General features: G+C 40.4%; 5 protein-coding genes, 1 long non-coding RNA gene, 2 other non-coding genes and 1 pseudogene across 8 annotated transcripts; 5 read left to right on the forward strand and 4 right to left on the reverse strand.

The window, feature by feature from the left end:
• The first annotated feature begins 200 nt into the window (after positions 1-200).
• LOC126627023 (uncharacterized) lies at positions 201-1,738 on the forward strand. The gene is made up of 2 exons (XM_050296446.1): positions 201-1,156; positions 1,290-1,738. The coding sequence occupies exons 1-2, from the start codon at positions 333-335 to the stop codon at positions 1,294-1,296; spliced, it is 831 nt and encodes a 276-aa protein (XP_050152403.1). The 5' UTR covers positions 201-332; the 3' UTR covers positions 1,297-1,738.
• A 6,117-nt stretch (positions 1,739-7,855) lies between these two features.
• Positions 7,856-8,905, reverse strand: LOC126625634 (flavonol sulfotransferase-like). The gene has a single exon (XM_050294674.1). It carries the CDS (start codon positions 8,903-8,905, stop codon positions 7,856-7,858), a length of 1,050 nt encoding a protein of 349 aa, XP_050150631.1.
• A 1,389-nt stretch (positions 8,906-10,294) lies between these two features.
• Positions 10,295-16,375, reverse strand: LOC126627021 (isoaspartyl peptidase/L-asparaginase 1-like). The gene is made up of 5 exons (XM_050296443.1): positions 16,275-16,375; positions 12,507-12,676; positions 11,570-11,800; positions 11,379-11,465; positions 10,295-10,985 (listed from the first exon to the last, which is right to left on the reverse strand). Exons 2-5 carry the CDS (start codon positions 12,666-12,668, stop codon positions 10,485-10,487), a joined length of 981 nt encoding a protein of 326 aa, XP_050152400.1. The 5' UTR covers positions 12,669-12,676; positions 16,275-16,375; the 3' UTR covers positions 10,295-10,484.
• On the forward strand, positions 12,375-16,304 carry LOC126627026 (uncharacterized). Its single transcript, XR_007624838.1, has 2 exons — positions 12,375-12,464; positions 16,073-16,304. It is a non-coding gene; the product is annotated as an uncharacterized LOC126627026 (long non-coding RNA).
• TRNAI-AAU (transfer RNA isoleucine (anticodon AAU)) lies at positions 12,889-12,962 on the forward strand. The gene has a single exon. It is a non-coding gene; the product is annotated as a tRNA-Ile (tRNA).
• Positions 13,479-16,276, reverse strand: LOC126627020 (isoaspartyl peptidase/L-asparaginase 1-like). The gene is made up of 4 exons (XM_050296442.1): positions 16,115-16,276; positions 14,974-15,204; positions 14,776-14,862; positions 13,479-14,347 (listed from the first exon to the last, which is right to left on the reverse strand). Exons 1-4 carry the CDS (start codon positions 16,274-16,276, stop codon positions 13,847-13,849), a joined length of 981 nt encoding a protein of 326 aa, XP_050152399.1. The 3' UTR covers positions 13,479-13,846.
• A 144-nt stretch (positions 16,376-16,519) lies between the features above and the next one.
• Positions 16,520-16,593, forward strand: TRNAI-AAU (transfer RNA isoleucine (anticodon AAU)). The gene has a single exon. It is a non-coding gene; the product is annotated as a tRNA-Ile (tRNA).
• Positions 16,594-17,632: 1,039 nt separating this feature from the next.
• On the forward strand, positions 17,633-18,981 carry LOC126627024 (protein BREAKING OF ASYMMETRY IN THE STOMATAL LINEAGE-like; annotated as a pseudogene).
• A 187-nt stretch (positions 18,982-19,168) lies between these two features.
• Positions 19,169-22,017, reverse strand: LOC126627019 (protein MICROTUBULE BINDING PROTEIN 2C-like). Its single transcript, XM_050296441.1, has 5 exons — positions 21,662-22,017; positions 21,324-21,407; positions 20,344-20,688; positions 19,740-19,958; positions 19,169-19,449 (listed from the first exon to the last, which is right to left on the reverse strand). Exons 1-5 carry the CDS (start codon positions 21,872-21,874, stop codon positions 19,297-19,299), a joined length of 1,014 nt encoding a protein of 337 aa, XP_050152398.1. The 5' UTR covers positions 21,875-22,017; the 3' UTR covers positions 19,169-19,296.
• Positions 22,018-22,575: the final 558 nt, after the last annotated feature.

Consider the following 22,575-nt stretch of genomic DNA (forward strand, 5'->3'; position numbering starts at 1 on the left):
CACTAGTTGTCCATTAGCCTTTCATGATTGTTTCCATTAGCCATGAATGATTGTTGTCTGTTCATTGGCTCCTATAAAGAGCACTCTCTTGTAAATCATTAGATATATAATAGAATATACATTTCATACTCACCATAATTTGGTATCAAGAGCAACAACGCTCCATTGAGCATTTTTTTTTCCCCATCCTCATGGCTGAATCCACCAACTCACCCCCCTTGCCCACCCCTGTCACCATTAACGCTGCTGCTCAGTTACCTCTAAAACTCACACCCACCAACTTTCCTTCCTGGCGAGCTCAATTCAATGCCCTACTTCTTGGATATGACTTGATGGGTTACATTGATGGATCAAAACCATGTCATGCTACCTCCTCTGTTGTGTCCTACACCTTCTGGATTCGTCAAGATCAGCTGCTACTACATGCTATCTTAGCTTTTGTCTCTGAACAGATTATATCTCTCATTTCCTCCTCTAAAACCTCCAAGGAGGCTTGGGACAAGCTCACCAAGCTCTACACCAACAAAACACGTTCTCGGGTTCTCAACCTCAAAGAGCATCTTACGCTTACGCGTCGTAATACACAACTTGTGTTAGTTTTTCTACAAGCTATCAAAGCTATCATTAATGAGCTTGCCATCATTGATTCTCCACTCTCCGACAATGATGTTGTTCTACACGTCATTAATGGTGTTGGACCTGCCTTCAAAGAAATCGTTGTCGTTGTTTGGGCTAGCGATACCTCCATCTTCTTTGAGAATCTGTATGACAAACTCATTGAACATGAAACCTTCCTCCAACGGGATGCACCACCAGCTGATGTTACTCCTATGACTGCCCTTGTTGCTCAAGCTCCCCGATCCTCCCAGCGTGACTTCAGGTCAGTACAAGCCTCCCAACAACGTCCTGGCGTGGATTTCTTAGACACCTTCAGTCCAGTTGTCAAACCCACCACCATCCGTATTGTTCTTCATTTGGCTCTCACTCATGGTTGGCCTCTTCGTCAATTAGACGTGAACAATGCTTTTTTGCATGGATCACTCTCTGAGGATGTTTACATGGTGCAACCCCCCGGGTTCGATGAATCTACTGTTCCAACACATGTCTGCAAACTCCGCAAAGCTTTATATGGCCTCAAGCAGGCACCCCGATCATGGTACAAGGAGTTGAGCGTTTTTTTGCTCAATCAAGGATTTGTCAATGCCATCTTACATACCTCTCTCTTTATTTTTCGTCAGATAATGATGTGATCTTTTTTCTAGTTTATGTTGATGATCTTGTTTTTACAGGAAATAATACCAGGTTCCTCTCTACGTTCATTCAAGCCTTGGCAAATCGTTTTTCTATCAAAGATTTGGGGAACCTTCATTAGTTCCTTAGGGTTGAAGTGATACCCACCACCACGGGTTTGTTTATTTCTCAACATAAATATATCCATGATCTTCTAGCTAAAGCTAAAATGGATGGTGCTAAGGATGTGACCACACCAATGGCTACCTCTACTCCTTTGATTCTCTCTGATGGCTCTCCTCTCACTGATGCTACTACCTTTCGACAACTTGTTGGAAGTCTCCAATACCTCAGTCTCACCCGCCCTGACATCTCATTTACCGTCAACAAACTCTCATAGTTCATGCATTGACCAACTGAGTCTCATTGGCAGGCTTTGAAACGTCTTCTCCGCTATCTGAAAAGCACTATTTTGCATGGCATTATCTTCTGCCGCAGTGCCTCATCTTGTCTATATGCCTTCTCAGACGCTGATTGGGTTGGTGATCGTGATGACCGTAAGTCTACCACGGGTTATGTCATTTATTTGGGTGGCAACTTAATCTCTTGGAGCTCTCGCAAACAACGTTATGTCGCTCGATCGTCCATGCAAGCAGAATACCGCGCCATAGCCTCTACTACTGCTGAACTAGCTTAGCTTCAATCCCTTCTCCATAAGCTTGGTGTCTCCTTAATGGATAAGCCAACCATTTCCTGCGACAATATTAGGGCAACTTTTTATAGTGTCAATTCTGTTCTTCACTCTCACATGAAGCAGATTGAACTTGATTTTCAGTTTGTTCGTGATCGAGTCAATCGCAGGCTTCTTCAAGTGTCACATGTTTCTACTCAGGATCAGCTTGTAGACGTCCTCACAAAAGCCCTTCCTCGTCCACACATCTAATTGTTACGATCCAAGATCGGTGTCTCTGACGGGACTACCGTCTTGCAGGAGCGTAAAAGGGAATCTTCTTCTCAACACATGGATTGCTTGTCCACTAGCTGTCTAGTCCACTAGCTATCCATTAGCCTTTCATGATTGCTTCCATTAGCCATTCATGATTGTGTCTAGTCCACTAGCTGTCCATTAGCATTTCATGATTGTTTCCATTAGCCATGAATGATTGTTGTCTGTTCATTGGCTTCTATAAAGAGCACTCACTTGTAAATCATTAGATATATAATAGAATATACATTTCATACTCACCACCGATCTTGGATCATAACAATTGGAAGCGTGTACGAGGAAGGGATTTTGTGAGGACGTCTGCAAGCTGATCCTGAATAGAAACATGTGACACTTGAAGAAGCCCGCGATTGACTCAATCACGAACAAACTAAAAATCAAGTTCAATGTGCTTCATGCAAGAGTGAAAAACAAGATTGACACTATAAAAATTGCCCCAATATTGTCGTAAGAAATGGTTGGCTTATCCATTGAGGAGACACCAAGCTCATGGAGAAGGGATTGAAGCCAAGCTAGTTCAGCAGTAGTAGAGGCTATGGCGTGGTATTATGCTTGCGTGGACAATCGAGCGATAGAACGTTGTTTGCGAGAGCTTCAAGAGATTAAGTTGCCACCCAAATAAATGACATAACCCGTGGTAGACTTACGGTCATCACGATCACCAACCCAGTCAGCGTCTGAGAACGCATATAGACAAGATGAGGCACTACGGCGGAAGAGAATGCCATGAAAAATAGTGCCTTTCAGATAGTAGATGAGACATTTCAAGGCCTGCCAATGAGACTCAGTTGGTCGATGCATGAACTGTGAGAGTTTGTTGACGGTAAATGAGATGTCAGGGCGGGTGAAACTGAGGTATTAGAGACCTCCAACAAGTTGTCAAAAGGTAGTAGCATCAGTGAGAAAAGAGCCATCAGAGAGAATCAAATGAGTAGAGGTAGCCATTGGTGTGGTCACATCCTTAGCACCATCCATTTTAGCTTTAGCTAAAAGATCATGGATATATTTATGTTGAGAAAGAAACAAACCCGTGGTGATGGGTATCACTTCAACCCCAAGGAAATAATGAAGGTTCCCCAAATCTTTGACAGAAAAACAATTTGCCAAGGCTTGAATGAACGTAGAGAGGAGCATGGTATTATTTCCTATAAGAACAAGATCATCAACATAAACTAGAAAAAAAGATCACATCATTATCCTGACGAAAAATAAAGAGAGAGGTATGTGAGATGGCATTGACAAATCCTTGATTGAGCAAAAAAATGCTCAACTCCTTGTACCATGATCGGGGTGCCTGCTTGAGGCCATATAAAGCTTTGCGAAGTTTGCAGACATGTGTTGGAGCAGTAGATTTACCGAACCCATGAGGTTGCACCATGTAAACATCCTCAAAGAGTGATCCATGCAAAAAAGCATTGTTCATGTCTAATTGACGAAGAGGCCAACCATGAGTGAGAGCCAAATGAAGAACAAACGGATGGTGGTGGGTTTGACAACTGGATTGAAGGTGTCTAAGAAATCCATGCCAGGACTTTGGTGAAAGCCTTTAGCAGCAAGGCGTGCTTTGTACCTATCAATGTTGCCATCAGAATGTCTTTTAATGCGGAAGACCCATTTGCACCCGATAAGATTCTGTGAAGGTTAAGGAAGAACAAGCTCCCAAGTGCCATTGCGGATTAACGCATTGAACTCGTCGGACATGGTTGCACGCCAAAGATGATCTTTGATAGCCTAAGAAACACATGTTGGTTCAATGGGAGAATGAAGTGGGTGTTTGGTGGTAGTGCAAAGTTGTTTAGGTTTAAAGATATTGTTTTTGGCTCGGGTGGTCATGGGGTGATGGTTGAAATTATTTGGTGGTGGTGGTGGGGGTAAGGGAGTGATAGATGATGGGCATGTGGGTATGAGATGATGTGGTGATGGGGGGTGAGCAGTCGCAAATGGTGATGGTGCAGGGGAGAGACAAAACTCAGACACCTCCGAAGATGTATGAGTGGCAGCATGCTGAGAAGTAGAGGTGTGTGATGGAACCGGTGGTACCTCGATAATGTGAGAAATAATGGAGATGGTTGCTGGAGTGACAGCAGACCATACGGTGGAGTCGAGGGAAGGAACTTGAGGGACAACGGAGTCACGAGAAGAAAAAGGAAAAGTGTTTTCATCAAATCGAATGTGACAGGAAACAAACAAACGACGGGAAGGGAGATCAAGACATAGATAAGCACTTTGAGTAAAGGAGTAACCAAGAAAGAGACATGGACAAGATCGAGGAAGAAACTTGTTAGAATTGTAGGGTCTTAACCAAGGGAAACATAAGCAACCAAACACACGAAGCGTAATGTAGTTAGGAAGATCACCAAAGAGAGCTTTGTATGGAAAGATATTATTGAGAACATGAATGGGCATCCTATTAATAAGATACACAGCAGTTTTGAAAGCATATGACCAATAAGTTAGGGGTAAGGATGCTTGGTGGAGAAGCGTTAACCCTGTTTTGACAACATGGCGGTGGCTGTGTTCAGTAACACCATTGTGTTCGGGAGTGTGTGGAGGAGTGGTGAGGTGAGTGATGCCATTTGTGGAAAGAAAATGTTTGAGTTTAACATATTCTCCCCCTCCGTCAAAGTAAAAGGTGATTATTTTGGTGTGGAAGTAGTTTCCTACAAGAGCTTTAAAGGTTGTGAAGATTGTAAAAACATCGGATTTGTGTTTCATGGGATAAAACCAAATATATTTCGTGAAATGATCTACAAAGATAACACAGTATAAAAAACCATCAGTAGATAAATAGGGAGCAGGACCCTATACATCACTATAAATTAGTTCAAAGGGACGCTTACTAATAAGCGTAGAATGACCAAACGGGAGCTTGTGGCTCTTATTGCAATGGCAAGAAGTGCAAACAGAATGAGTTGAAGACATAGGAATAGAGGAGGTACGTTGGATTTGAAGAAAGGTTCGATGGTTGGGGTGACCGAGCCGACGGTGCCACACATTGGAGGAGTCCATCACATTACTCATAACTTGTTTTTGAGGCATCAAGCACGGCCACTCATATGTATCATCCTTATTCGGGCCTCGAAGAAGTGCCGCTCCCGTGTTAAGATCCTTGACAAGAAAGAAATCAGGAAAAAATTCAATAAAGGTTGCATTTTATCTATTAAATTTGGCAATGGAAATAATATTACGAGAAATGGAAGGAACACACAGGATATCATTTAAGTGAAATAGGGTGGTAGAGGAAGAAGAGAGTGATGTGGAACCAACATGTGTAGTACTCAACCTGTTCCATTACCAATAATAATTTGATCAAGACCATCATAGGTAGTGGAGTCCGGGATTTTCCTGGAGTCAGAGGTGACATGGTGAGAGGCACCCGGGTCGAGCAGCCAAGGAGATGATGTTGAGGGGCGGATAGTGGTGTGGTTGACCGTAGGTGGAGCGGAAGAAAGTTGAGGGCAACATTTTGCACTATGCCCTTGAGTACCACACCATTAACAGAAACCACAATACCCTGTACCGGAACGGTAATTATTGGAGTTGTGGTTGTTAGCACGGTGATAGTTGTAGGTGGTATTCGTTAGATGTTGTTGGGAGGCTTGTGTGGACCTGAAGTCACGCTGGGATGAGCGGGGAGCTTGAGCAACAAGGGCAGTCATAGGAGTAACAGCAGCTGGTGGTGCATCCCGTTGAAGGAAAGTTTCATGTTCAATGAGTTTGTCATACAGATTCTCAAATGAGATGGAGGTATAGCTAACCCGAACAACGGCAACAATTTCTTTGAAGGCAGGTCCAACACCATTAAGGACGTGTAGAACAACATTATCGTTGGAGAGTGGAGAATCAATGATGGCAAGCTCATCAATGATAGCTTTGATAGCTTGTAGAAAAACTGACACAGGTTGTGTATCACGACGCATGAGTGTAAGACGCTCTTTGAGGTTGAGAACCCGAGAGCGTGTTTTGTTGGCGTAGAGCTTGGTGAGCTTGTCCCAAGCCTCCTTAGAGGTTTTAGAGGAGGAAATGAGAGATATAATCTGTTCAAAGACAGAAGCTAAGATAGCATGTAGTAGCAGCTGATCTTGACGAATCCAGAAGGTGTAGGACACGTCGGAGGAGGCAGCAGGACATGGTTTTGATCCATCAATGTAACCCATCAGGTCATATCCAAGAAGCAAGGCATTGAATTGAGCTCGCCAGGAAGGAAAGTTGGTGGGTGTGAGTTTTAGAGGTAACTGAGCAGCAGTGTTAATGGTGACAGGGGTGGGCAAGGGGGTGAGTTGGTGGATTCAACCATAAGGATCAGGGAAAAAAAATGCTCGATGGAGCTTTGTTGCTCTTGATACCAAATTATGGTGAGTATGAAATGTATATTCTATTATATATCCAATGATTTACAAGAGAGTGTTCTTTATAGAAGCCAATGAACAGACAACAATCATTCATGGCTAATGGAAACAATCATGAAAAGCTAATGGATAGCTAGTGGACTAGACACAATCATAATGGCTAATGAAAGCAATCATGAAAGGCTAATGGACAGTTAGTGGACTAGACGGCTAGTGGACAAGCAATCCATGTGTTGAGAAGAAGATTCCCTTTTAAGGAAGGAGTTCGACTATCCGAGCATGGTTTTAATTAAGAGAACTTTAACGAAAAACACCCGGTACTGTTCACTTTAACGAAAAACCACATTTTTACACTAAAAAGTCAATCCTGGTACTATTCACTTTACCCTTTATTTTGTCCTTATCATTAAAACTCAAAGTTTTCAAGCCATTTTCATTAGTTTTCCTTTTAATTAAAGGAGAAGTTGGCGATTGGAAGAACTATTTCACAGATGAGATGGGAAATCGTAAATCAGATCACAAGTGACAAGTTGAATGGTTCTCGTTTGACATTCGGCACTGCCTAGCTAACCTAATTTCTAATTATTTGGCATCAAATAGCAATTAATTAATGAATGTATGTGTTTCAATTGTGCCTACGTACAAGCACTTAGTGTCAACAATATTTAATCGTTGGGTTTGATCCAACAGTTCTTAATCATCACTTAGTTTTAAGTTATTGGACAAATCATACAATCAAATATGTGTCGACACTAAGTACCTATAGATACTCATGAAAACTCGCCTAGTCACAATCTTACATGTGCCTCTCAACAACGCATTATATTATTAACTTTGTGTTGGAACATTTATTAATTTACTTTCGATATGCAAGAATTCTGTATAATTTCAAGCTCATGCACATTGAGTAATTTCAAATTGTCTGGATTTTACAATACATGTATGATAAAATTGTGTGGCTTCAAAATTCAAGTGTTATGGATATTTTAACCCTCAAATTTGATTTCTATAGTTGTTAAATCTTTTATTTTTAATTTCAGTCATTCATTTTTTGTACCACTGCATGCTATGATTAAAAATTACATATCGAGAGAATTAGGCAAAATATTACTTATAAACTAAAAATACTAGACCTTAAAAAAAACAATACATTAAACAGGGAAGAACCACTACAACGTTATTAATACCAATAGCAGCTACCTGAATATGGCTAATCCTTCTAACGGTTTGAGTTATTTGCTGGTTATAAAGGTAGATAAGCAGTTTTATTCTAAAGTTCCAAACCAAAAGTGCCCAACTTTTCTTGTGTGATTTTGTCAAGACGCTCGAGCATCTCAGGTGTCAGATGGTTCTTGGAGTCTCCGACCTCACCTCGCCGGAAGAAGGCACTGTTGTCCACCAGTAACTGGTTTTGCCCGGTTTGGGACGCCACATGCACTTGGAATGTCCCACTTTTGTTCACCTCCAAATTACTCAAATTCTCAAAACTGCACAACTCTATCACTTCTTGCAGCACACCTTCCCTCTCTTCCTCCGACGAAAAAGGATGCCCCATGAACTCAGCCAGCTTCTTCACATGGTGCATTGTGTCCCTCTTCATGTCCTCGTACTTCACAAACAGCACCTCATCGGGGCGTTCCGTGCTCGCTTTCCAATACCCTAAAACATGATCCCAGAAGGGGCCATTAGTTGAAACCCCATTGCAAAACAACTCAAATGCCTCTTCCATAGAAATACTTGGTGACTTATGAAGTTTTTGGTTATTTTTTGACGCAAACTGCTCCGAAAATTTCCAAAAGGAAACAAAAACATCTTTAGGGTTCCTAGCAATGTACACAATCCGACCGGCCAAAACGGATTTTGGTAACGATGAGTATGGAATGTGGGTTGAAAGCAACCTAGGTGATGCTGCAGGAAGAGAGTCTAGGTACGTGATCGGATTGGATCCAATCATGTGCTCTTGGTCGCGTAATTCTAAGAAGGGTACGCAGTTATGTGGATTTTTTATGAGCAGAGGATGAGATGATGATGATAATGATCCATGGTGCTTTCGGTTTACGATAGCAATCATGAGGGCCTTCATCCAGGTTGTGCCCGACTTTGGAGACGATGCCAAGAGAAAGTCAGTGTCCCTAGCCTTGAAGCATTGTGCCCAAATGGTCCCTAAAAGCCAAACGCTGGAATACCAAAACCCTTGGTATTTGTAGAAACACCCACCAGATCCCCAGCTTTTTTCTTTCGGGAGAGTTGATAGCATTTCTTCGAAATTTTCGGGAACAATCATCTTGTTTTCCTCTACTTCTCGATCACCTGGAGCCATGTGTACTATAGTCCGAGGAAAGGAGAAGAAGAGGTGAAGAACTGGTAAGAACTACATGGCTATGGCTATATATAATTAAGGTAGGGTACGTAGTAACTGCATGGCTATAATTTCTAACGTACCGTCTTCTACTGCAACAGACATGTATTGATAGCTATCACAGTCGATTGTTTCTGTCTTCAATTGGTATTTTAATTTTGATTTGAGTTTATGATGTAATATGTTGATTTGCAAACGTTTCAATATAGTCATTAATTAACGTTTCTTTGAGTCAGTTTCTTAACAATTGACTTTGAACTGAACTGTGATTGAGGTATAATTAGTGCAAATTTATTTCTTCGCACATAACTTCGAATGCAAGTATGAATGGTTTAATCACTTTAAGTTATACGGTTTCGGATATTATGAATATTAATTGATAAAAAGACGCATTAGCTCAACAACCATTACTCAATAAGTTTTGTAGCTCAAATTGGCTGGAACATGTTACCCTTACTCGTTAAGTTTGTAAAATTTCAAACAGGATGCCCCAAACTTTTGCTCAGTAATTTTGTCAAGATGCTCGAGCATCTCAGACGTTAGGTGATTCTGTGAATCTCCAGTCTTCCCTCCTCTAAAAGAAGACATCGTTGCCGAATTTTTTTTATCGGTTTTCCGCCCCACTGATACGTCCCACTTTTGTTCACCTCCAAACTACTCAAGTTCTCAAAACTGCAAAATTTTATTAATTCTTGCACAACCTCTTTACCGTCCTTGCTTCCCAGTACCCCAGCACATGATCCCAAAACAGGCCTGCAAGTGCAAACCCTTTGCAAAACAACTAAAATCCTTCTAAGAGAGGAAGTAGTCCATTTCTATTCGACCTTACTTTTTCGGAAAATGACCAAAAATAAATGAGAGCATCTTTCGGGTTCCTTGCAACGCACACAATCCGTGTATGTGAATCCAAAGTAGAGTTCGGCAACAATGTGTGAGAATGTGGGTTGCAAGCAATCTAGGTGAGGCCATAGAGTCGAGATACTCAATTGGATTGTCTTGGTGAACAAGCAAATCCATGTAGGGCACATTATCATGAGGGTTCTCTGTGAGCAATGGATGTGACGATAATCGTAGTCTTTCCGGTTTTTTATGGCAATCATGAGGGCCTTCACCCATGTTGTACCACACTTCGGAAAGGTGGCAAGGAAAATGTCAGTGTCCCTAGCCTAAAATTCTGTTGTGCCAAAGTCACACCTTCAAGAAAAACCTGGGCGTACCAGAAGTTTTCGTATTGGTAATAGTGCTCAGCTCCCCAGCCTTTTATCTTTAGGGAGGGTTGAGATAATTTCTTGGAAACTTTTTTCCCGATCTTGTTCTTGATCAGCATAAAGAGAGACAGAAGCCATAATGTAATTCAAAGAGACGAAACAATTAATCGTGTAATTAATTAATCTGATTCACAAGAATCACAACATTTTAGAGGGTGAATTTGCTAGTCATGCCTCATGAAAGTAGACAATGTCGCAATTTAAGTAAGTCATCATGTTGTGGAAAACGATAATTCTACAATTTAAGTAAATCAAGCAATGAGACCGCATAATCAATGCTTATCCACTCCATTTTCCACAGAATTAGGCCATATTGCAATCTCCGAATACCCATCCTCAGTGGCACAAGCTCGAAACATACCGGTGGTATTGAAAGGCATCGTGACTTCCCCTGCGGCAGACACAGCAACCAGCCCTACATTGCCTTTTGGAGTGCCCTCCTCCACGACATAAGCTGCTGCTTCTTTGAGAGAAACACCCTTGAACTCCATAAGAGCTGCCACATCCCTTGCAACTGTGCCACGAATAATTGCTTCGCCTTTGCCAGTAGCAGAAACTGCGCAGAGATTGTTGGCATATGTCCCTGCACCAATGATGGGTGTGTCCCCAATCCGGCCAACCATCTTGTTGACTAATCCGCCAGTGGAAGTTGCAGAAGCTAAATTTCCGAAACTATCAACAGCCACGCATCCAACAGTCCCAAGTTTACTATCACCATCAGCGTCTGGTGTTTCTTTCTTCTCATCTTTGTGAAGGGGTTGTGTATAATCAATCTGTACACATTTGTGACAAAAATTACCAGACGTTGCAAACAAGAATAGCTATAGGTTAATGTCACTCTAATGTGTGAGGTAATTCAACTTCCCAACTCACAAGCCTAAGATTTATACAAAAAAATACAATTGATACTGGTGGGGTGGGGGTAAACGCTACAAGGCCCTTGCTACTATCTGAGGGTTCAACGATCTTAACTACTTGAGCTACAAGCCTTTTGCTACTCTATTGGTTATTGGGTATTTTAACTTCAATTACATTACTCTCCTACACCTACATAAAGAGAAATTCGAAGTTGCAACTGGGGTTATATCCCCGTATCAGTATCTCTCTTATCATGTGACACGTTTATACACAAGAATCTCCTAGATAAGGGGCCAAGAGACAAATACCTGAACTCTCTTGGCTTCTTTTGCCTGACTGAGCCTTTCTACGTTCTCCGGGGTAATGAAATGACTCGAATCTAGCGTCTCAACACCCTGAGAAATTCAACAAAACCCCATTAATTTACAGGAAAATATAGCATCAAGGGAAAGCTATCAAATGGTGAAATTGTTGGTGAGAGAGAGAGAGAGAGAGTAACCTGTTTCCTAGCAAAGGCTTCTGCTCCATCAAAAGCAAGATAAATGTGAGGAGTTTTCTCCATGACCAATCGTGCTAAAGAGATGGGATTGACGACGGTGGTGAGTCCAGAAACAGCTCCACATCTCTTTTTGTCATCCATGATGCAAGCTTCCATTTCAACAGTGCCATCTGTGGTCAGCACTGACCCCTTTCCAGCATTGAAGTGTGGAATGTTCTCTAGCTCCCTAACCTACACCACCAACACAATGATCACACACAATCCTCATCCATAAAATTACGGCCAAACAATTATTGTAGTCGGTGTAGTTTAAGTGAAGTTCCACTTCGGCCTCTGTAGTTTCAACTGTCGTGATTTAACCCTTTCAGTTTACTAGTTGTTGCAATTCAAGGACAAAAACCTTAATCCCAACATTTTTTCTCCACCAATATTAGCACAAGAGAGATATGTGAGGATACGTTGAGCTATTTGGTTTTGATTTCGTCAACAGAAAAAAGATGTAATTAATTTAGTTGTCTTCTGTGCAACAAGTATCTAACTACAAAGTTAAATCACATAAACTGAAAATACAAGGATCAAAGTAGAACTTTGACAATTAGTTAACTGCAAGAGTTAAATCGCGAAAACTGAAACTACGGAGATCAAAGCAGAACTTCGAATTGCAACTAGTCAACCACACGAGTAAACTACACAAGTTAAATCGCGAAAACTGAAACTACGGATTTCAAAGTACAACTTCGAATCGCAAATAGTAAACTACACGAGTTAAATCGACCAAAGTGGAACATCATCCAAACATAATTTGGTCCAAGATTAAATGAGATGATCCAGTAATAATAAAAGGGAAGAGGGTTATAAGTGAAAGTGATTTACTTTATGCCGAACAAATGAAAAAGTTTGATAATTTGAAGAGGAGTTGCGAGTATCATTAATTTACCACAAGCTCAACGACGTCCAAAGGTGGGGTGTTGGCTTTGAGAGCTTCGACGCCGATGTGGAGGCTGCGGCGGAGGCCGGCCTCGCGAGGCAGGCGCCGCTCAGGTGGAAGAGAGAGCGGGATGTCACCTGCGCCGCCGTGAAGTGCTATTGCCCACCCCATCTCTCTCTCTCTCTCTCTCTCTCTTCAGATTTGAGATACTCAAGTGAAGTGAGTCATGTGTTTTGTCCTGTGCCTAGGTTGTTGGAGCACTTCAGTTGTTTGGTGCTTGAGAGCGACATTTTATACTCAAAATTTCTCTTGTGGGTCCAATGATTGACTCCAACGTCTCATTCATTACGATAGTTTTATATTGGGTAGCGACCATAGCACAACCAAAAACGGCCTATTAGCTCAGCTGGTTAGAGCGTCGTGCTAATAACGCGAAGGTCGCAGGTTCGAGACCTGCATGGGCCATTTTCTTGTTTTAGAATAATTTGTTGCTTCAATGCCGGGCACTTTCATAGTTTCTACGTGTTTTTACCCAAAGTGGAGAATCAACTAGGGATGTGATATCCATATCCCATTTTTTACTTCTCCCACATCTTTTTGATTTTCGGCCGTCGGATCGGATGAATTGAAGAAGATCAACGGACATATATTAACAAGGGGTATGTGAGAAGTACAAATTGGTGTGGATAGCACACCCCATCAACTATTGTTACGAAATACCCAATGTTGTCATGAAAGAGATGAAACAATTAATCGTGTAATTAATTAACCTTATTCACAAGAATCACAACATTTTATTGGGTGAATTTGCTAGTCGTGCCTCATGAAGTAGACAATGTTGCAATTTAAGTAAGTCATCCTGTTGTGGAAAATGACAATTCTGCAATTCAAGTACATCAAGCAATGAAACCACATAATCTGTTAGTGTTTGAGCTACTTTTGAGCTAAATTTCTCTATGTATTTGTAATCAAGTCAACAAGTAATTGAAATGGATTCAAAGATTGAATATTAGAGATGAACTTTTGAGAGACAAGGAGTACGTTACTCCTCGAAGCGAAGTTGGATTCGATCCATAAAACTTGGCTACAGACTAGCTATATAGCCGTTGTCAACCCACCAAAGCATCGTGACTATGATCACGTGTGCAACTCACATGGTTTCACTTAACATACAACAAACTGGACACATGTCAAGTTATACACCATTAAGATGTTATAATCTTGACCGTTTATTACAAATACATAAACTTAGCTAAGAAACACACTTGGACATTTCAAGCTTCTTCTTCTTTCATATTGCAGCAACCTTGAATGCTTGATCTAGCTGCCATGCTTATGCTCCAACATAATCAATGCTTATCCACTTCATTTTCCACAGAATTAGGCCATATTCCAATCTCCGAATACCCATCCTCAGTAGCGCAAGCTCGAAACATACCGGTGGTATTGAAAGGCATCGTGACTTCCCCTGCAGCAGACACAGCAACCAGCCCTACATTGCCTTTTGGAGTACCTTCCTCCACGACATAAGCTGCTGCTTCTTTGAGAGAAACACCTTTAAACTCCATAAGAGCTGCCACATCCCTTGCAACCGTACCACGAATAATTGCTTCACCTTTGCCCGTAGCAGAAACAGCGCAGAGATTGTTGGCATATGTCCCTGCACCAATGATGGGCGTGTCCCCAATCCGGCCAACCATCTTGTTGACAAATCCGCCAGTAGAAGTTGCAGAAGCTAAATTTCCGAAACTATCAACAGCCACGCATCCAACAGTCCCAAGTTTACCATCGCCATCAGCGTCTGGTTTTTCTTCCTTCTTATCTTTGTGAAGGGGTTGTGTATAATCAATCTATATACATTTGTGAAAAAAGTTACAAGACATTCATTAAAAACAATAATAGCCATAGGTTATTGTAACTTTAATGTGTGAGGTAATTCAACTTCCCAACTCACAAGCCTAAGATTTATACAAAAAAATACAAGTGCTATGGGTGGGGTGGGGGGAAAGCAATCACAGGTGCTCGGATGTAGTGGTAAACACTACAAGGCTCTAGCTACTATCCGAGGGGTCAACGATCTTAAATACTTGAGCTACAAGCCTTTTGCAACTCTATTGGTTTTTGGGTTATTCAATTCCAATTACATTACTCTCCTACTCCTAGATAAAGAGAAATTCAAAGTTGCAACCAGGGTTATATCCCCGTATCAGTATCTCTCTTATCACGTGACACGTTTACACACAAGAATCTCCTAGGTAAGGTGCCAAGAGACAAATACCTGAACTCTCTTGGCTTCTTTTGCCTGATTGAGCCTTTCTACGTTATCCGGGGTAATGAAATGATTCGAATCTAGAGTCTCAACACCCTGAGAATTCAACAAAACCCCATTAATTTACAGGAAAATATAGCATCGATCAAAGGAGAGCAATCAAATGGTGAAATTGTTAGTGAGAGAGGGAGAGAGAGAGAGAGTAACCTGTTCCCTAGCAAAGGCTTCTGCTCCACCAAAAGCAAGATAAATGTGAGGAGTTTTCTCCATGACCAATCTTGCTAAAGAGATGGGATTGACGACAGTGGTGAGTCCAGAAACAGCTCCACATCTCTTTTTGTCATCCATGATGCAAGCTTCCATTTCAACTGTGCCATCTGTGGTTAGCACTGACCCCTTTCCAGCATTGAAGTGTGGAATGTTCTCTAGCTCCCTAACCTACACCACAAACACAATGATCACACACAATCCTCATCCATAAAATTACGGCCAAACAATTATTGTAGTTGGTGTAGTTTGAGTGAAGTTCCACTTCGGCTCCGTAGTTTCAATTGTCGTGATTTAACCCCTTCAGTTTACTAGTTGTTGCAATTCAAGGACAATAAACTTAATTCCAACATTTTTTCTCCAACAAATTTAGCACGAGAGAGATATATGTGCGGATAAGTTGAGCTATCTGGTGGTGATTTCGTCAACGAAAAAAAATGACTTAATTAATTTAGTTGTTTTCTATGCAACAAGTATCTAACTACAAAGTTAAATCTCGAAAAACTGAAACTACAAGGATCAAAGTAGAACTTTGAAATGCGATTAATTAACTACAAGAGTTAAATCGCGAACAAATGAAACTACGGAAATCAAAGTACAACTTCGAATTGCAACTAGTTTACTACACGAGTTAAATCGCAAAACTTGAAACTACGGATTTCAAAGAACTTCGAATTGCAATTAGTTAACTACACGAGTTAAATCATGAAAATTGAAACTATGGAGATCAAATAGAACTTCGAAATCCAACTAGTTAACTACACAAGTTAAATCGCGAAAACTGAAACTATGGAAATCAAAGTAGAACTTCAAATTGCAACAAGCTAACTACACAAGTTATTAAATCGCGAAAATTGAAACTATGGAGATCAAAGAAGAACTTCGAACCGCAAATAGTAAACTACACGAGTTAAATCGACCAAAGTGGGACATCATCCAAACATAATTTGGTACAAGAATGAATGAGATGATCCGGTAATAATAAAAGGGAAGAGGGTTATAAGTGAAGTGATTTACTTTATGCCGAACAAATGAAAAGGTTTGATAATTTGAAGAGGAGTTGGGAGTATCATTAATTTACCACAAGCTCAACGACGTCCAAAGGTGGGGTGTTGGCTTTGAGAGCTTCGACGCCGATGTGGAGGCAGTGGCGGATGCCGGCCTCGCGAGGCAGGCGGCGCTCAGGTGGAAGAGAGAGCGGGATGTCACCTGCGCCGCCTTGAAGTGCTATTGCCCACCACATCTCTCTCTCTCTCTCTCTCTCTCTCTCTCTTCAGATTTGAGATACTCGAGTGAAGTGAGTCGTGTGTTTTGTCCTGTGCCAAGGTAGTAGGAGCACTTCAGTTGTTTGGTGCATGAAAGCGACGTTTTATACTCAAAATTTCTCCTGTGGGTCCAATGACCTCAGCTTTCCCATGATTGACTCAAACGTCTCGTTCATTACGATAGTATTATATTCGTTAGAGATAAAAGAACAACCGAAACCGGCCTATTAGCTCAGCTGGTTTGAGCGTCGTGCTAATAACGCGAAGGTCGCAGGTTTGAGACCTGCATGGATCATATTCTTTCTTTTTAGAAAAATTTTTTGCTTTAATGCCCGGACACCTTTGTGGTTTCTAAATATTTCTAAGCCAATTAGAGAATCAAACTATTGTCATGAAAAACCAAATGTTGTCACGAAAGATCCATCATTGGGCTACAAAGCATCAGGTGTTGAGGTTGGAAGTTGCTACTATAAGAGGCTACAAAGCATCAGGTGTTGAGGTTGGAAATTGCTACTATAAGAAGAAGACTTAGGGCAAAAAGGGTACTGGAATACCTAGAAAGACTTGAAAAGATATGAGCATTTTCTTTTTTTTTAGCTGAAGTTGCAGTAGAAAACACAAAAGAAGGATCACTTCCATAAACCGTAAAGAAACAAACAGCTATTTAGCTTTCCGACTTCAAGGGAAAGATTTACCATGTGAGCAAGGCCGGCGAAGTCTCCTTTATATTAGAGCAGTATGACAACCAACCCAAATGCTCCCTTATACACATGTGCCGGCCTCATCAATGGCTACAAACCTAATGTTATCCAATATGAAGTCAATCTCTGTAGTATAATTGGACCAAATGCATTCTCCTCCCCGCTTAGGTACTAACTGGATGGAGGCACCAGTTAGTGTCGCTGGTCTCTAGAGGCACCGGCATGTTTAGGGTTGCTCGAGGATTTTGCATTGCAAGAACTCATTCCACGAACCAAGTGGACACGATTATTGGATACAATGTCATCGACATTAGATCATAAAGTAGTAATCATTGGTGTGACAATTACACTGGAAATAATGTACGATAAATTTTTTTTTTTTTTTGCCATTAATTAGGGGATGGTTTGTCAACTATAATAATTACATAATTTTCTTTTCTTTTTCGTTTTACAATGTTTGGGAACATAACTGACTAATTACTAATTATGGATTAACACTGTAACTCCCTTGGTCATTCATCCCCTTTTTTCAAGTTCAAATAGTTCATTTGATTTTTCCCTCTCTCTCTCTCTCTCTCTCTCTCTCTCTCTCTCTCTCTCTCTCTCTCTCTCTCTCAAAATAAGACAATCAAAATGTGCAGCACACCATGGACAATGACAGGGTTAGTGAGATGGCGCGTGAAGGACTGGGCTTCGTGTTTCTTGGCTTGCAGGTTTCTTTTGGGTAAGCGCAACAAATCGATAAAACATTCAAAGAAAACACCATAGTAGATATTTGTTCTTAATTATCGTAGTTTATTTCGGATCGGGTAATCCTTTTTGTTTTTCTTCTTCTTTTTTGTTTACATAGATGATGAACCAGCTGATAGATGTTGCCCTGCAACGCCGCAATTGCCAATACGAAACATGGCTTTCGATATGCTGGGCGAAAGCAGAAGCAATGAGACGGGGAAAAAGATGTCGAGGCATAAAAACTGTGACAGATAGCGACGACTAAGACACAGTCCTAAACAAGCTAAAGACACAAGCTGCAGGCCACGTTTTTCCGATGAGGAGTATATAGTGTTTTTCTTTAAAGAAGATGGAGCATTTGAAGTTGTGAAAAACGGCAAAGTGGAAGCGTCGAACACCATAGATTGCGCGTCAAGAAACTCACCGAGGCCTGCCAATCGGAAGGTTAGTGAATTGCGACGATGCTGATTACTGAGAGAAAGGGGAAAATTTTATTTGGTTAATTTATTTTGCTTTTGTTTGATCAAAACAGCTTTAGCCATGGGGAGGATACAAGGGCAGTTGAAAGGCGTAGCAATAAGAAGAGGTTGACTGGAAAGGCTTATGATATATTACCCTACAAATGATGGAATATGTATCATCTTTGATCAAAAGGTAGAGAACCTTCTTTATGTTTCTAAGTTTATATATTTTTAAGGAAAACTAACCAAAAGTTCAAAAAAAACTTTAGTTTTAATAAAAAATGACAAATGAAGGTGGAGTAAATAATATCATGAAAAGATAAAAATGTGGTTTTTCGTTAAAACTCTCTATTTTTTAATTCAAAAGAATACGCACTTTAAATTTTGTTTATAAATTACGATTTGTTTGTACGAAAGAACGATCGTTTCGTGTAAAAGTAAGTGTATTCATAAAAAATTCTACCTTATATCTTGTTTTCTTCTTTTCTTGAAATATAATTATTTTGCAAAGGACGAGGAAGAAGAGGAAAACTACTCGGGTCCAGAACCGCCTCCGAGTAGCAATGTCGAGGATCGTCCGACCGTGTCAGTTGAATCAAGCGATTCAAATCAATCGGACGGCAGCACAGGCTCTTTCGTGTTTCCGGTGTACGTCACAAAAATCATGACTGCAGGTTGGGCAGGGAATGGACCGGCAGTCCTGTGCAAATGCCGAAATCAGAAGCTATGGACTTGAGAAAGCACAAGGCTCGCTGCATCGGCTTTCAGTTTCAGTGCTGTCGATTCTGAAATTCGATGTGTTTTTCTCAAATTTTTTCCCCATGAGATTAGATTAAGCATAAGCAAATTGTTGTGCCTAGTATAAGTAATAAAACGATCGCGATTAACGGTTCATATGTTCGTGCTTGTAACTTTGGAGAAATCACGTATGATTCTCAACAAAAATCTCGTACTCTATCATCCCGAAAACTAGATAAGCAAGAAAAGAAAGACTCGCATTTCACATAACCCAGCAAAAGGGAAGAAATACAGTAAAAATATACAATAATTATGCAGACTACTGCAACGCAAAGCCGGTCAATACCTAGTGGCACTAAACCTAAATCATGTGAGAATAAATGACTGAAGATGTAACCTTGCACTGGCTGCAGCGGCAATAGATTCTTCGTCTTGCTTTTCTTTTGTGGCAGCAACAGCAGTGATGTATGCTCTTCTAGCTTCTTCCATTTTCCTCATCTGTGCCTCATCCAAATTATCCTGGTCATTAAAGCAAGGATCTTTAAGTTGCAAGGAATGCAGCAAACAAGCAGATACACATACACGAACAAACAATTCTCAATACACGCGATTGGTTAACCACACACAATAACCAAGTAACAAACAACAGATATCTGAAAATTTAATGGTAATGATACAGGAATCTGATTGCAACGATAGAGGTGTCTCGAGCAATTAGTTAGCATACAATAAAACAAATGACAGAATGAACCAAAAAAAATATAAAGGAAATTAACCACCATATCCAGGGGATGGGGTTGTGAACTTACAATGTGAGGAAGATGATCCACAGTACACGTTGAAATATCATAATCTTCACCGTATATAATGGGATCGGCTTTCATCAAGCTTTCAATTAGGAGCATAAATGACGAAATCTGTCCTTGCAAGGAGTCTTGCTCTCCTTCGAGCTTCTCCACTTTCCTGTTGGATGACATCACTTCCCACTGTAACTTTTCCAAAGCAGCTTGCTTGTCTGCAAGTTTAATCTGTGAAAAACGACAGATGTTAATAACGTTATAATTCGCAAAATAGTGTTGCGTGTGTGCATCAGAGAGAGAGAGTCCGTGATGATATTCCATTTTAAGCAAGCGGCTATGTTGTGGTCTAGATTAAACCAAAGTAAAAAAGAAGATCCGAATATTGAATAAAATAATAAAGAACACAGATATCTGTTTCTGCATTAACACGGGTAATGTTTCAAACAATCGTGCCAATTTGGAAAAGATCAAAAACAATGTCACAACTAACATTACAACCACAGTTCACTAGTCCAAAATTCCAGAATGAATAATGTCATTAGGTATCACAAGGAAATTAAATATGATAAGAAATCTCTAATCACTGCCATGGCACCAAGTGATGCATACATACCTTTGCATCAGAGAGTTGTTGCTTAGCAGCCTTTATTACCGTGTCTTTTTCTGCAACTTGGTGCTTATATTCATTCAGTATTGCTTGAACAGTGTTCAATTGGTCCTTTGAGACCTCTGACGACTTTAAAAGTTCCTCCTTCTCTGATACTTTCTTTTGCAAATCATCAACCAGTACCCTTAATGTATCCAACTCTTCTTTTTCCGCTGCCGAAGCCCTTGAGGAAAAACTTGAAAAGCTGTCAGCATCAAGGCTGCCAGCATTTTTGCTTGAGACCTTGTCTCCATGATCCCTCTTCTGTCTGGCGGGAATGGATTGAGCCACATTCCTCCCTTTTTGTTCAACCTTTAGAAGATAAGAAGAGAGGAACATTAGGAACCCATTTGATGAATCATGCAAAGAAATTAAATTGATCGAAGTTAGAAATACAGAAGACTTTAAAACCCTTACAAAACAGAATTGACATACGAAGTAAGAGCTTGAGAATCAAAATGAAATCCCAAGGATGATTGGTAATGGAAATTTGACATCAATAATCCACCGAATCGAATGAACCTCTTAGATTTTGCATTAATTCAAATATCTATTGCATTACTTGTTTCCTCATAAAAGGAATATGCATAACAAACAAACCATAAAGGAAAATAAATTATTTGAGGCCTTGAAACACTCTCAGATATCAAATTCTTCGAACGACAACAAACAGTAGTTCAACATCACCAGTTTGACATGCCATCATGGTAAAAGTGAAATCCAGATAGTTTTTACTACATTTGGATTTACTGCAACTAGATCACTAATAAAAAGCATACAACTTTCCATGATAGATCACAGTTGATTGTTCCTAAATTAATAAAGCAATCAGAACAATCTGAGTAGCAAGCATTAATTGTGTGCAAAGTAAATGTAACAAATTAAAGAATGCCATTGTTCATCATAGAAATTAACAATCACAACTTCAGAAAACCGAAACATCATACTTTTTTGGGTAAGGATTCTCTTGAAGGTGTCTTGGTGTAGGCCACCGAACCCCGCCGCGTAAAAGAACTGCTAGCTTTCCGATCCTGAAAGATTTTTTCACAGAAATTGTGAGTAAAGAAGGAAAAAAATCACTAATTTCAAAAACCCCATTCCATTTTTTTCAAAACCAAATCAGAAACAAGTAAAGCAGCAATCTTTAAAACTATCTAATTCATCCCAAGCCCGCCAGTAACGGCTACTTTCCCAAATTTTCTCGGCCGGCAACCAAACACACTGGAAAGAAAATCCCAGAAAGCCCTGAAATTCACATTCCAAGAGAGAGAAAGAGAGGAATTACGATGAGGGACTGGACGAGAGGGACGATCTCGACGAGGTCTTTGAAGAGGACGCGATCGAGATTGCTGTTGGTGGCGGTGGAGGAGTGAGCGAGTGAGGACTGAGTCGAGCGGTGGGTCGGGGACGAGTTGGCATCCCCGGAAAGCCAGGATTTTGGGTCCCCGAAATTACTGGAATTCTCTTGCGATTCCAGGAAATGCTGCGGGTCGTACATCCTCCTCCTTCTTCCCCAATTTGTTTTCTTTCTGAAAATAAAATTCAAAAATCAAAAGTTGCAGAGAGAGAGAGAGAGAGAGAGAGAGAGAGAGAGTGGCACAGTCGGGGACTGTGGTTTCAAAAACTGTTTCCTTTTCGGACAATCGATTTCTCAACGAATGGTGCGTTTTACCAAAATGCCCTCTGTTTTACCAACAAAAGAAATATAATTGGAAACTTGGCCAAAATAACTATTTTTCTAATCTCTGAATTGGAGATTTTTTGCTGGTCGATTTTAGTTACGGTGCCGTCAAATTTATTCTTTTATTCTATTAAAAGAAAATGGCTTGTCAACTTTTTACCTTTTTTTTTTTATTTTGCCTTCACTTTTTGAATACACAATGTTGACTTGTGGAGGGTAAAATAGTAATTTTATATCTTTTGACAAAATGACAATCACATCTCCATTTTTTTCTATTTTGCCGTCATTTTTTATACATAATATTTACATAAGGAGGGCAAAATGGTTATTTTGTATCAAAATATTTACATATGATAAAAATATGCAATTATTAAGAGAAATTGACCCACCATCATTTTTTCATACAGGTAAGTGATATGATGATGTTTTTTGGATAGTTTGAATGAACTGAAGCGGTTGCACTTAAGGAGAAAGTGGGAGGAGGTGGAAGGTTGTTCACACACACAAAGTATATGCTG

Source organism: Malus sylvestris, chromosome 6 (assembly GCF_916048215.2).
Source record: "Malus sylvestris chromosome 6, drMalSylv7.2, whole genome shotgun sequence".
Taxonomy (NCBI): domain Eukaryota; kingdom Viridiplantae; phylum Streptophyta; class Magnoliopsida; order Rosales; family Rosaceae; genus Malus; species Malus sylvestris.

Excerpts from the sequence above, each read along its gene's own strand:
- LOC126627020 (XM_050296442.1), bottom strand. The coding sequence starts at position 16,276 with ATGTGGTGGGCAATAGCACTTCAAGGCGGCGCAGGTGACATCCCGCTC. Across the intron at positions 15,205-16,114 it reads TGGACGTCGTTGAGCTTGTG|GTTAGGGAGCTAGAGAACAT; the intron begins GTAAATTAATGA and ends TTTGTGGTGTAG. Across the intron at positions 14,348-14,775 it reads AAGAAGCCAAGAGAGTTCAG|ATTGATTATACACAACCCCT; the intron begins GTATTTGTCTCT and ends AAATGTATATAG.
- LOC126627019 (XM_050296441.1), bottom strand. The coding sequence starts at position 21,874 with ATGTACGACCCGCAGCATTTCCTGGAATCGCAAGAGAATTCCAGTAAT. Across the intron at positions 21,408-21,661 it reads CTCTCGTCCAGTCCCTCATC|GATCGGAAAGCTAGCAGTTC; the intron begins GTAATTCCTCTC and ends AAAATCTTTCAG. Across the intron at positions 19,959-20,343 it reads AACAACTCTCTGATGCAAAG|ATTAAACTTGCAGACAAGCA; the intron begins GTATGTATGCAT and ends CGTTTTTCACAG.
- LOC126627021 (XM_050296443.1), bottom strand. The coding sequence starts at position 12,668 with ATGGGGTGGGCAATAGCACTTCACGGCGGCGCAGGTGACATCCCGCTC. Across the intron at positions 11,466-11,569 it reads AAGCCTTTGCTAGGAAACAG|GGTGTTGAGACGCTAGATTC; the intron begins GTTACTCTCTCT and ends TGAATTTCTCAG. Across the intron at positions 10,986-11,378 it reads AAGAAGCCAAGAGAGTTCAG|ATTGATTATACACAACCCCT; the intron begins GTATTTGTCTCT and ends AAATGTGTACAG.
- LOC126627023 (XM_050296446.1), top strand. The coding sequence starts at position 333 with ATGGGTTACATTGATGGATCAAAACCATGTCATGCTACCTCCTCTGTT.
- LOC126625634 (XM_050294674.1), bottom strand. The coding sequence starts at position 8,905 with ATGGCTCCAGGTGATCGAGAAGTAGAGGAAAACAAGATGATTGTTCCC.